The 12,461-nt window shown below is 34.4% G+C and overlaps 1 protein-coding gene across 4 annotated transcripts in view; it reads right to left on the bottom strand.

Annotated features, from left to right (window-relative positions):
- The window catches only part of KCNH7 (potassium voltage-gated channel subfamily H member 7), a 209,745-nt gene that overhangs the window by 73,226 nt on the left and 124,058 nt on the right, over positions 1-12,461 (bottom strand). For 3 of the 4 annotated variants that reach the window (XM_085066618.1, XM_085066619.1, XM_085066622.1), the window contains exon 4: positions 6,484-6,516. The exons of the other annotated variant lie outside the window; for it this stretch is intronic. In XM_085066618.1, coding sequence (XP_084922744.1) covers positions 6,484-6,516 — 33 coding nt within the window. The remainder of the gene's footprint in view (positions 1-6,483; positions 6,517-12,461) is intronic. 4 annotated transcript variants of the gene reach the window in all.

Here is a 12,461-nt window from a genome sequence, read left to right as displayed (position 1 = left end):
TTTCCAATACTCACATCTGATGATTAGATGAAACATTTTTAAAGAGTTTAAAATGTAAAGCAAAGGAGCAAAGCAAAAGGGAAAAAGAGCAGCACAGCTCTCAAGCCTCAGTTGCACTTATACAATGCAATTATTTTCATGTTTGCATGGGATGGGATGAGTTGAGCTTCGTATTTTGAATGGCAGGGTAGACTATCCTGAGTGTGTGGAAAACTTGCACTTTGTGTAATGGTAAGATATATCAGAGTAGCTGAGAGGAAGAGTAAAATATGGTACATATAAAGAAACAGTAAAATATAGTACATATAAAGAAACTATAGAGGAAGAATTGCAAAATTTACAGAATATCCTTCTAAAAAACTAAACCCAAATAACAAATATTGTGAGGTTTTGTGCAATACAACTCACACATGGAGGCACAGAGACTTCAGATGTACGGAAAACATATAAAACAGTTTAGAAAAAGAAACACTAAAGAAGGTTTAACAAAACAATTTAAATAATTGAAATGATCAGGTGTCGTGGCATAAACTGTCTGGCTTATTTAATAGCTTCTTGTCTCTCATGACTTTGCTACATAAGTGTTTTCAACAGTGAATCAATAGTTAAATGATTTCTTGGAGAACATTTCAAAGCATCTTGTTAGTCTCCCTTGCTGGAATAAAAAATTCTGTTTGGGATAAGATAGATTTTTTTTTCAGTCAGTTTAAATTGCTAGCATTTATAGCTACCTAACATACATTAATATTTAGCACTGAAATCTATCATTCCATGCTGAAATATTTTGAAATAGTCTTTCTTTTATGTCTATGGCCAACAGTAAGTGAAGAGCAATTGATGACCTAGCTTGATCATTTAACGTTTTAAAATTAATGTCCTATATGTTTTGTATTGAACATTGAATTGCATTTTGAATTCTAAATGAATGAAGGTGAGAGTACTCTGCTCAGGAAAACCTGTCTAAGAGCTAAAACTGCTATACTAGATGACACCAAAGTTCCATCTAGCAAACTGTTGGACCTTGATATTTTCCAGTAGTGGATATGTGAAGAAGGAACTTAAGAGTCACTACACTGTGTTATTTCTCTCAGTAAACTCACTCAGTTTCTGGCTATCTGAATTTCAGAAACTTTCTGAGCTAGAGATGGTTTGTTCAAACCACAAACTGAATGCTTGGTGTACATTTCTTCTACAAATTTTTCTCAGTGCTTTTTAAATTGGTTGTAGTTTGATCTGCAAAGCATCCTATGGGAAAGAATTCCATAATTTTAGCATGTATTTGTGAAAATGCTCTTCCCCATGCTATAAACCTGTTGCCTTGGGTAGGGTTCTAGTTCTTATGAAAAATAGCTAATAATTACTCCCTTTTTATAGTCTCAGTATAGTCTCAATATGTTTGCAGTTTTTCATACATCTGCTGAATTGCTTTTTGTATACCTCTTCTGCAAGCTGAAGAGTGCTGGTGTAACTGTATTGTGTACCTCTGAAATTCCTCACTTTTCTCAGTTACTTTTATTTCTAATGTAATCCTTTTTGACAATGGCCTGAGCTACTCCCAGACTGAGGGATCAATGCAGCGATATAATGGCTGTTTGTTTTGCTCTTAGTTTGCTTCCTTATAATTGCCAATATTTCATTGCATTTTTAAATTATTTTTCTAACTGCACTAATTTCAGATATTTTTACAACACCTGAGAGATTTTGTTGTTGATTGGTAATAAATAATTTAGTCTCTATTATTATGCCTGTAAAAATTTTCAATTGCTGTTTTATCACTCAGCCACTCAGCATCCTTGCACAAGTCTGTGAATCTTGTGTAACAGTCTGAATAATTTTTTGACATATGCAAATATTCTCACCACATTGTTGGCACCTTTTTTATCCAAGCAATTGAAAATGTATTGTAAAATAAAGAATCTTTGAGACACTACTGATAACATCCAAGTATTTAGAAATCTGGTGATTTATTTCCACCTTTTTTCCCTTACTTTAAAATATAAATCCATGTAATGATCTTACTTTTTTGTCCTTGAGATTTTTTTGAAAAAGTTTGTTGAATTCCAAATATTTAGCAGTGATTTATTACTCTAATGCATATACACACAACAGTACAATAGACAGAAATCTCTATTACATAAACCAGAGTAATGGATCTTTAAAGCAGCAGCTAGAGGTGCCAATTTTCAGTCTACACAGTGATATTCAGCAGAGCACCTTGAGAATGTGTGTATTTCTTCTAACTTACTAAGTATGCTTGAACAATACAATTGCTCATTGTTGAAATTAGTGAAGTATGCAAAAATGATTTTATTATTTTTAAATGCACATAGAATTGAGCTGTAAAGCAGCTTATAAATCAATTTTGAAAACTTACTGCATCCAAAGGGAAACTAATACTAGAATTCTATTTTTTATCAATTACATTGAAATTCCTAAAAATACCATTCATAAGGATTTCTGGCATTAGACACCGTTAAAGGCTTTTTGTTTGCACTCTATTTTAGTAATATTCATGGTGCTGCAGATGGTCTTTTCTGCCTCACCACGTTAATATGACCATGTTATACTGCATTACTGATTTAGCTGTCTAACTGCAGTTCAGCTGGAAAGAATACTCAGTGAGAATTTTGCTTCTTGTTAAGACTTTTGGGCATGAAATAGAAAACTTAGATGAGCAGCTTTTTGCTATTCTTCTTATAGATTGTAATAAATAGTCTAAAAGTTAAAACCCTATTTCCTGCTTTTTAATTTGAATATTCTTAAGAGAAGGAGTATTATTCTTCTTCAGTGAAAAGGGAATGAGCTGCATGCTGTGTTGGACATTCATCTCTCTCCTGCAGCCAAAGTTATCAGGAGGTCCGTTCAGAATTTGTGTAGTTTACATTATTGAGCAGAGCAAGGAAGTGTAATAGTACAATATGTCATGAAGCAAAACCCATGGCCTCAGGCCTGCTGTCCCAGTATAGACTAAAAGTGTCAGTGGACACTTTCCTGGCTTACTGAGTGTCAGGTGAAATCTTTTGTTTGGTAATGGACAGCCCCTGCTTTGTGGAGGTGTGATGTCAGAGCAGATTTATCTTGGCTTACAATATTCAAACATGCTTGAGATGCTACTGGCTATTTACTATGAATCTAGAGATAATGTTACATTAAAATCCTTATGTTTTATTGAAGACTAGATTGCCAAATTCTTCTCAATGCTGAGTCAGAGATTCATATGATTGTGTCTTCCTAAGAGCAATTGAGGAAAGCAGTTGAGTCTGAGTCATAATTCCAGACTTACATTCCACCTCCTCCTTTCAAACCTTGCTTTACTGAATAAGTAACTTGCAAATGAGTTAATCTGTTGGTTGCATTTGTTCTCTGTGCCATCTCAGCTGTTAGCATTTCTAAATAGTAGAACTCAGTCCAAAAATACATGGTACATGATATGACTCTTCTAAACTGTTTGCAGATTGAGTTATCTCCAAAGTCTCAAATTCAAATTGACTTTTTTTGTGTACTGCAAGCCTTTTTTTAATTCTGTGTCATAATTTGGGAGATCAAAGGAGAAGACTTAAAATTCATGGAAATACAATGTTTTTAATAATAGTTTTGGGAAAAAAAATGCAGGGAAAATCCCATCTTGATAAGAAGAATTAATATCCTTGTTTTTCCATAAGTATTGAAATAGGAAGTGCTAACACTAATGGAAAATTGGTATTCTTTAACAGTAAATACAGCCATATTGAATTTTGTGTAAGATAAAAAACAGGAAGAATAAAAATTATTTCCCGAAAGACCTATCAACAACTACAATCATGGCTGCAAATTTCCTGCCCCATCAATACAAAATGGGGTATTCCAGAAGAAACATATCTGAACAAGGATTTATTTTTGTAATCCAATACACTTGCATGGCTAGTGATTCTTGTGTCTGTTCTGTGCAAACATTCTGTAAAAAGGAAGGGAAATGATGTTTGGCCTGAATGTTGATACGGTGAAGATACCATCACTGTACCTTCTAGTGATGAAAATGTGTATTTAAATACAAGTGGCAAAGTCAGAGAAATGCCTGCAACTGAGAGAGTTTTACCTTCACTACAATTTCTTTAGTAGTCTCTGGTAGTGGCAGATGCTATGTGCTATCTTCCAAAGTCTTTTTAGCCTGTGTCAATGGGATTCTTGCAATCCTATCCCAAGCACTGCAGAAGGGTAATCTTAAGAGATAGCAGCTGAAAAGCTGTGATGGCTTCTCAAAGAACTGCTCAGCCAGTTTTTGTAGCATCACTAGTAGTATTGTTATTTTCATGCTGAGGAAAAGCAGTTATCCAACACCCAAGATTTGAAAGCAAAAGGAAAAGAAATTTTAACTGATCTCAAGCTCCCTGGCTGGCAGCTATATTTAGGCTATTTGTCTCAACCTTCTCTAGATTTAGACTTTCCAAAATCAAATAAAAAGAGCCCAAATGCACAAAGAGTTTGCAGAAGGTTATCTGAGTGAGGTGTAGAAACTGTCAGAACTTTTCCTTGTGTGATGCACCACTTCTGCTAGGCTGAGAGCTGAACCAAAGTAAGCTGCCTGTGCTCCTGTACAACTTGCTAACTGTGGTAGGGTGTTGAAGAAAATCAAATCTTGGATGGTTTTACAATGGCAAATGAATGGTCTGGCTATAATATGAAACATATGTTACCTTTTCAATATATAAGATTAAAGAATACAACATACATATCTACAATGACCAACCTATGCTAAATAGATTTCCTTGACAAGGGTGGGTAAGATAGGTCAATTATGGCAGACTTTCCTCCAGAGCATGGGCTAATTCACTAATACCTTTGTTCTGAAACTTTCCCAAACAATAAGCAAAATTACTTTCACAAAAGTAGCACAAGTCAGCTCTTTGCTGAAATATTTTCTCATAATTGAATGTCTGCTGTCACAGAATTTTAGGACTTAGGTTATCAGAAATACAGACACAGACAGTTATTGAGTTGCTGCTCAAAGGCTTAGAAATGCCATCTAACTCATGTAACATACTAAAGGAAACAATTGCTCTTGAGAAATGGAATCCCTAAACACTGGCAGTCTAAAATAGCATCAAATACTTGAATGTACTCTGGGCAAACACTGAGGCATGTGATGAAGCCTTATTTTCTGTCTGGGCACAGCAGGCCTTAGGACAGAAAATCACAGGAAGAGACAATTATGGTTTTTTCAGTTCTTTTTCCCAAAATGTATTGAAGCATACTTAAGTGGATAATTTTCTTGCTCTGCTCATTAAATAATCTTAATTTATTTTCAGGAGGAGAAAGCAAGGCATATGCAATTATTAACTTTAGAAGCTAGAATTCATAATTCGCAGACACTGAATACACTTTTTTTTTTTAATCCTCTGCTATGGTCTCATTTAATTTTGGCACTTCTTTTATGTTTCTCTGAAATTTAAAGTTGCATGTGTCTTCTACCAGTATAAGAAACCAGCAATCATCCTTATGTTCCTTCCTAGGTCCCTTATGTAAGCAAGAAAATTTTAATTTTGACATCTGCACATAGGACTCTGTCAGAATATGAAAGGCAGGGAATAAGGTCTCTAACTGCTTGTAGGGCTCTTCTGTGTGTGGCTGATCACTGAATTTAGTAAGAACAGTGTTAGCAGGGTCTCCCTCAAAAGACCTAGTGTTTACATCCTTGAATGTTAATATGAATCAGTACATTTTCCTCTTTTGCTTCCCACTTGTTGATAGAAGTGTCATTTTATTATATCTTCTTCATTAAAATTACAGGTGTTGAAATGTTTTTGTAAAAAAGTCATATGAAAGAAGAATTTTTTATCCTCTCAGAAAGAGATTTGACTTGCATTTTTATTTCTTAAATATAATTAGAAGTAGGAAAGAGGAAAAAAGTAAATAACTGCAATGAAGTAAAATAGCAAGCATTGCAGCAAATATTATATGTAAATTATTTGTAACCCAGCACAAGATTTAGCTGTCTTTGTGAAAATGTGGTGGGGTTTTTGACAGCTGGAAAAAAGAATTTATTCTATCTATTAAATCAAGCTCTCAAGAAGTTCTCAACCCTTCATCACCTTGCCAGATTTGATAGGATGAAAAATACTGCTTTTCTCTGAGAGGAAACCTGAAGATGTTTTCTATGTTTTTACACTGAATTCATATACCACTATCAATTTCCTTGGCGTATTTTGTCTCTTATGTTGACTGAAGTTTTTTTATGCTCTGAATTTTGCAAATTTCAGTAATAATAAGATGAGAAGTACTATTAAATTTGGCTCTTATATGTCATATAATTACACTAAATTTAATAGTTTGCCCGTTATATCTATAGTTTTGCAGAAACAAATATTCAAACAATGAGAGCAAGAGCCACATTATGACTTGCACTCTTCTGGAAATATATAAAATGTAATGAGATCTTGAAATAATATAGCCAGAAAAAAGCAATAAAAGGACTTTTGTAGATAGAATTTTAGAAGATAGATTTACCTGAAGAAGAGCCACTTGAAAGGTTGTTACCATCTGAAATACAATTAAACTAAATTTACAAAAAGCTTTTGCTTGAAACAGATTCAAAAACTAAACAGACTATTGAGAAAAGAAGACAGAATATCAAACTTCCATACATTTTAGAAGTAAATTCAGGTACCTTGAATTTATGTACAATATATGTAATATGCAGAAGAATTGTTCTGAAAGGGTATTGACATTACTTGGAAAATTTAAGAACTATTCAATTAAGAAGTATTTGATAATTACTACTTTTTTTTGCACAGATCAATATAGGTTTCCAATTACCAAGTTTTAAAGTTGACTAAGGTTCTAAACAGAAAACTATAGTAGGTGTACACAGACTAACATGCTATTTCTCATTAAATGGTACTTCTAATTAGTGATAAATTTTTTCTTAGGCAATGACAACTTTATTTTGATGAAACTTACTAAAAGTTGAAGAATTTATCATTTCCATTGGAAGAGTAGTCTTTATTCACTGACACTTGCTTAGAATATGAGCTTAGTTTCATATTCCTTATAGGCCTCACTAATTTCATGTCTTCATGGCAAGAACTCTTCAGAGAAGGTGTCCTTGCCAGTTACTTTCGGGTCTTCGAAATGCCCAACTAGCCTGGGTGCTTAAAACAGTCAAATAATAAGGATAGGGTCCTATGCCTGAGAAGTAAGACACTGTGGAGGTAAATTCCCTCGTTTTTGCTGTAGATCTAGTTTGTTTGCTTATCTTAAAGCAAGAATTTTCATGTTGAAGAATGTACATAAAAAGCCCCATATTTCTTGTAAACAACATCCATCTAAATGTTTCTCAAATCTATTGGAAGTTTTTTCCGCTTTCTAGTAGAATCATTTTTATCTGAGCTGGAGATACCCTGATTGTTTTGATTTTCTCCTCTTCAAGGTCAAAATCTATAATTCAATTTAGTGAGAGCACAGATGTGTTAATTCTCATTATGAATAATAGAGATGTGTCTCTTTCTTCCATCAGAGAATGAAGCAAAACTCACTACCTTTATACTTTCCTGAGGGTTCATATTATAATATGGGATGACTTCACAAAATCATTACCCTAGCCTTCAAATTACCTCACAGAACCCACGCCCATTTAAATATCCTGGAGGGAACAGATAGATAGGAGATCTGTTAAAAATTAATAAAAATATATGACTGGAAGACCTGTCTGGTATGCATAAGTCACCTCGACTGAAAGCTACGGAAAGCTGAGACACTCCCTCTTTTTCATTTTCCATCTCTTTAAGCAGAGATTGCTTTTTTAATTGAATGTTTGTGCAAGATATTGCAAAATAGCTCTGGGATCGTAGCTGGGTGAGGCTGTAATGAAAACAGCTAATTACAGTTCATGGAATCCAGGAAGACTTCCTTTCCAAGCTGAGCCTCTACAGTAGCCATCATGAGGAAACAGAAGTAGAGCTACCCCACTTGTATTTCTTTGCAGAAGAAGACTAAGAAAAATTATTTATCTCCATGGCTGTTCTGCTAATTTAGACATCTAGGTGTTTGTGGAGCACTAAAGGTGATAATAGCAGAGGTTCTTCTGTCTTTTACTGGTGATTGATGTTTGGCCAAATTCCTTTGTAAAGAGTTTGACACTGTTTCAGTTTGCCTAATATTTACTGTAATTTACCTTGGAGACAAATGCATATAATTGACACTGGGGTTTTTCAGAGCTATGCTGCTTGTTGGCTAGATAGAAACCTTTGTCCGCCTGAACACAATTTTTCTTGACTAACCCTCACCGAAGATGAATTTGCTTCCAGTGGTGCAGCTAAAAATAAGATCTTGGACAAATTTCTCATTACATTTTGGGCAAAGTCAGGGGGTTACTATTACTTACACATGCCATATTCTATGAGGCAAAATTGTGTGCATCAAACAGTATTCAGTATTTCATGACAACATTGTAGTCCTAATAGTTTTAGGACTAAAAATATATGCTTGGCTTTCACTAAACAGCTATGCTTACTTATATAGCAAAGTGCTCTGCACAGAGGAAAACAAACATAATTTTTTTGAGCTAGCTCTTTGACTGGAAGGAAAGGCCTGATTTAAACTACAGTTGTGCTTCTTTGCAACATCAGTGCATGGAGTGTTCTCTGCTTCTGAGACATAACTCCATTGCTAGGGCCAGGAAAGAGGCAAACTTCCTGAAGAGTAAGCACCTTGAAGAAGGTGCTTCAAAAGTTTTCTGATGATTGTTTCAGCTGTTTTAAGAGTATTATTAGCCTCTTCATTTTATTGGAACCTTATCCAAAAAGTACCCATTTATTGGATCTGTAACAGATCCTCTCATTTCCTTCACAGGAAGAAACCCAAGAAATTATTCCAGGGTGTCTTTATTAAGGTTATAGATGTTGAAATAATAAAATGATAAGACAATCCTCAAATATCCCTCTTTGGCTGAATGCAATGACATGTTTAATCAAATAACTTTCTGGGCTTTCTCCCACGAGGTAATGAACATTGTGTTTGGGAACCAATATTTAGCTTATAGATTAGTACTTCTAGCTAGTCGAAGTGTTTTGAAATTCAAGAAAGAAAACTTGTGATAAACTTACCTCAGCTGACCACCAACTAATAGAAGTTTTGATCTAGACAGGGCTGGAATAAATGTGCAGAAAAAGCACTTATAGGTGAGTAAAAAAGTACTATACTCTAGGTGGGGCAGAAAATGAAGACAACTCAGAATTAAATTTTGAAAGGTTTTTCTCATTGCAATCCCACAAATGGTCTCTTGAGTTGAAAATCTAGCCACATTCTTCATATTGCAAATCACATCAGTATCCTCAAATCTATGGGTTTCTGTCAGTGTGAAAATTTGTGATTTTCTAAGTTCAATCTGTGTCATGGTTGATTTTGATATCTTGTAGTTACTAGTTTTACAGACACGAAGTATTTCACAGCTTTGAGGAATAGAATCAGGTGCCATGAGCAAATATTAATTTATGCCACTACTTCTGTAAATTCTGTAAAAATTCCTCATAAAACAGTGGGATGGATGAACATGCCAGATTGGAACATTTGAGAGCTATGGGAATAGAATTGGACACTAAGGGTCCCTTTCCTCAACAATTGGTTTAAAAGACATATTTACACACAGAAATTATAGCTTAATGCTTTTTAATAAGGAGTTTAATGAATTTTGTACAACATACTGAATAGGAATTCCTATGTTATTTTGGGTAACAGCTGTTACTAGTAGAAAAATTTAAATTATAATTTGTTAGTTTTCAAAGAATTGTATTTCTGAAGTGGTATAAAATCACATCTCGTCTTCATTAATTCATCGTAGAAAATCTACACAAAGCTCTGTTTTTTTTTCTTACAGTGAGTCTAACAGGAAGGAGTTCTCTTTTACTAAGAGTATCGTGATAACTATACATTATTTATGCATTATTTCATTCAGAGTTCAAAATTTTATACAGCTTTGCAAATGGTTAGATTCATGAAAATTTGTGAACTACATTTTTGGGAATAATTTTTTTATCATTCTAGTGGCAAGCAAACACATGCTTGTGTCTTATAAGCTGTAAGAGAGATCAGTCCATAAGAACTGTTAGAGATGAGTGAAATCCATTTTTAGGGCTTATGTAGCTCAAAACGATCAATCTAAACACTTCAATACACTATACAAAGATTGTTTCATTTACAAAGCAGGTATTTATGCCTTCAAGTATTTCACAGGTAAAGTGAGGTGGTGTAAAGTTATAAAGTGTTTTTATCTTTGGGTATGTATGTTAATTTCTGGAATTATAAAACATTTACATGATCTAAGAAAAGGCAACACAAAAAGCAAAAAAACTTATCTGAAAAGAATTGAAGTGAGAATGAATAGAATTCTTATAAATGGAAATGAGAGCAAGCTTAGAAAGATGGAATGATGAATGGCCATCTACAGCAGAAATCAGTTTCTTTAAGTCTCACTTTAACTGCACATTGTATTCTCACTGGAGAAGAGGATGTTACCCAGTCATGGAATAAGTATGTACAGAAGAAATTTCCACATGTCTCAGAATATAAAGATGGAACAGGTGTAGTATTAAAATAGTTTGATTAGAAGTTTAAACAAAAAGATATAGGAAGAGATTTGGGCTATACCTTTTTTGCCCCCAAAAAGTAAAGAGTTAGATATGAAACAAGTCTTCCTTTCTTTTACTAGTGAATTGCCATACATTGGAAAATAGAATTGCAGCAAACTGCAAAAGCAATGAAACAGAAAAGAGTGAACAATCAGTTGGCTGTGATTTAGTACTTCTTTACAGAGTTAGTGCATGCTAGGATCTTCCAGATTTCACTATTTGATTATACAAACACTGTTCCATCTGCCAGTGAGAACTGGTGATAAATTCTTGCAAGTAAAAATAATGGGAAGAAAAGGATCAGCTGAAAGGACTTTTGCACTGCTACTGTGAAGGCACTATCTTCACTTTTCACATTACTGCCTATTCAGCCATTTGCTGCATGTAAGATAGTAACTCCTGAGCATGAGACTAAAAAGAATTCTATTTATACTCAAATGTGGTCACCAAACTCCTGACAAAATACCTTTTCTTTTTCATAATCTATTATTATCTTCATCTGCCAAGCCCAGTGCTGAATCAGAACCTAACTGTGTTAGCCATCATCATGGCACATAACAAGACAGGATCCTCGTACTAGAGAGCTTACAAACACTGTTTAAAATATCTGTCAGTATTCAGCTGACATATTTTTAAATTTCTGCCTATCCAGAGCTAAATGCAATCACTGAGCTAGACCTAACAAATGTTACTTCTCTTCCCTAGGTCTTTAATTTGTTCAGAGGGCACTCAGCCCTTTAACAGATTGGAATCCCTCTTTTCTTCACAGCATGAAATGCCTTTCTATTACATAGTATTAGGTTTTACAGAATCCCAGAATATTCTGAAATGGAAGGATCACTGAGTCCAACTCTCAAGTGAATGACCCATACAGGATCAACAACCATCCACAACCCTGATGTTATTAGCACTCTGCTGCAACCAGCTGAGCTCACCTCACTGGCAATTTCTGTCATGAGGAGCACTATGATAAATGGTATTGTTCAAAACTGTTGGCTGCAGCTTGCAGAATAGATGATTTTAGAAAAAAGGAAAGGTTTTTCAAAGATAAACTTGATAAATTTGATCAACTCTTGATAAATCAATTAGAGGAAGAATGAGAGCTTGAAAAGTCATCTTGTTTTCTAGGGTCAGGAAAATAACTGCAATCTATTTGTTTCTGATAACTTTCAGTTCTCCTGCAACCTGACTCAGTCATTTTTATTTGCCCTCATGTTGGGAAGGCATTCTAATATGAGAAAACTCAATCTAAAGAGCTCTGGAAAGAAATCTGTCATGATCTGTGTGATTCTGGGTAGTAGATGTTAATGTAATCTGAAATCTTTTGTCTTTTGTCATTAGCTGTTGCTTATCCTGGTTCTTTGTCAGAGAAATATTGCACTTGTTATGTGTCTGTTTCCCCTCTCTATTTTTATTCTCTAAATTGGTTGCTGGATTTGAAGGGATTTAGTTTTGTTTTTTCCTTTCCTGAACCAGTACCCATTATTGTCTACTTTATGTGTGATCCAGTGAAAAGAGACCATGTGATTTACCTATTCTAAATAGAGTACAATGATGAAAAACTAATTGTCTCCTGGACAATCTGCTGTGTACCTTTCTTATGCTGGGAACATGACTTAAAAAAAAGATGTTTTTACTGGTAAAAAACCCACCTTTTTGGACTTCTTTTCTAGCTTATTGGCATCTCTCTGTCTTTTCTAAATTTCAGGGCTTTTGTCTGTTTGTTTTAATTTAAAACCACCATTGAACTGTACACAATATCTTACAGTTATTTCTGGATGTTTTGCAGAGTTTGGCCTCTTTCTTGAGAAATGTCTCTGCCAAGAGGAATTTTGGCTATGTAGCATATTTTGTATCCCC

This window comes from Lichenostomus cassidix, chromosome 7 (assembly GCF_008360975.1).
Source record: "Lichenostomus cassidix isolate B80296 chromosome 7, HeHo_3.0, whole genome shotgun sequence".
NCBI lineage: Eukaryota > Metazoa > Chordata > Aves > Passeriformes > Meliphagidae > Lichenostomus > Lichenostomus cassidix.
The sequence above is the reverse complement of the archived record's forward strand: the minus strand, read 5'-3'. Positions and strand labels throughout refer to the sequence as shown.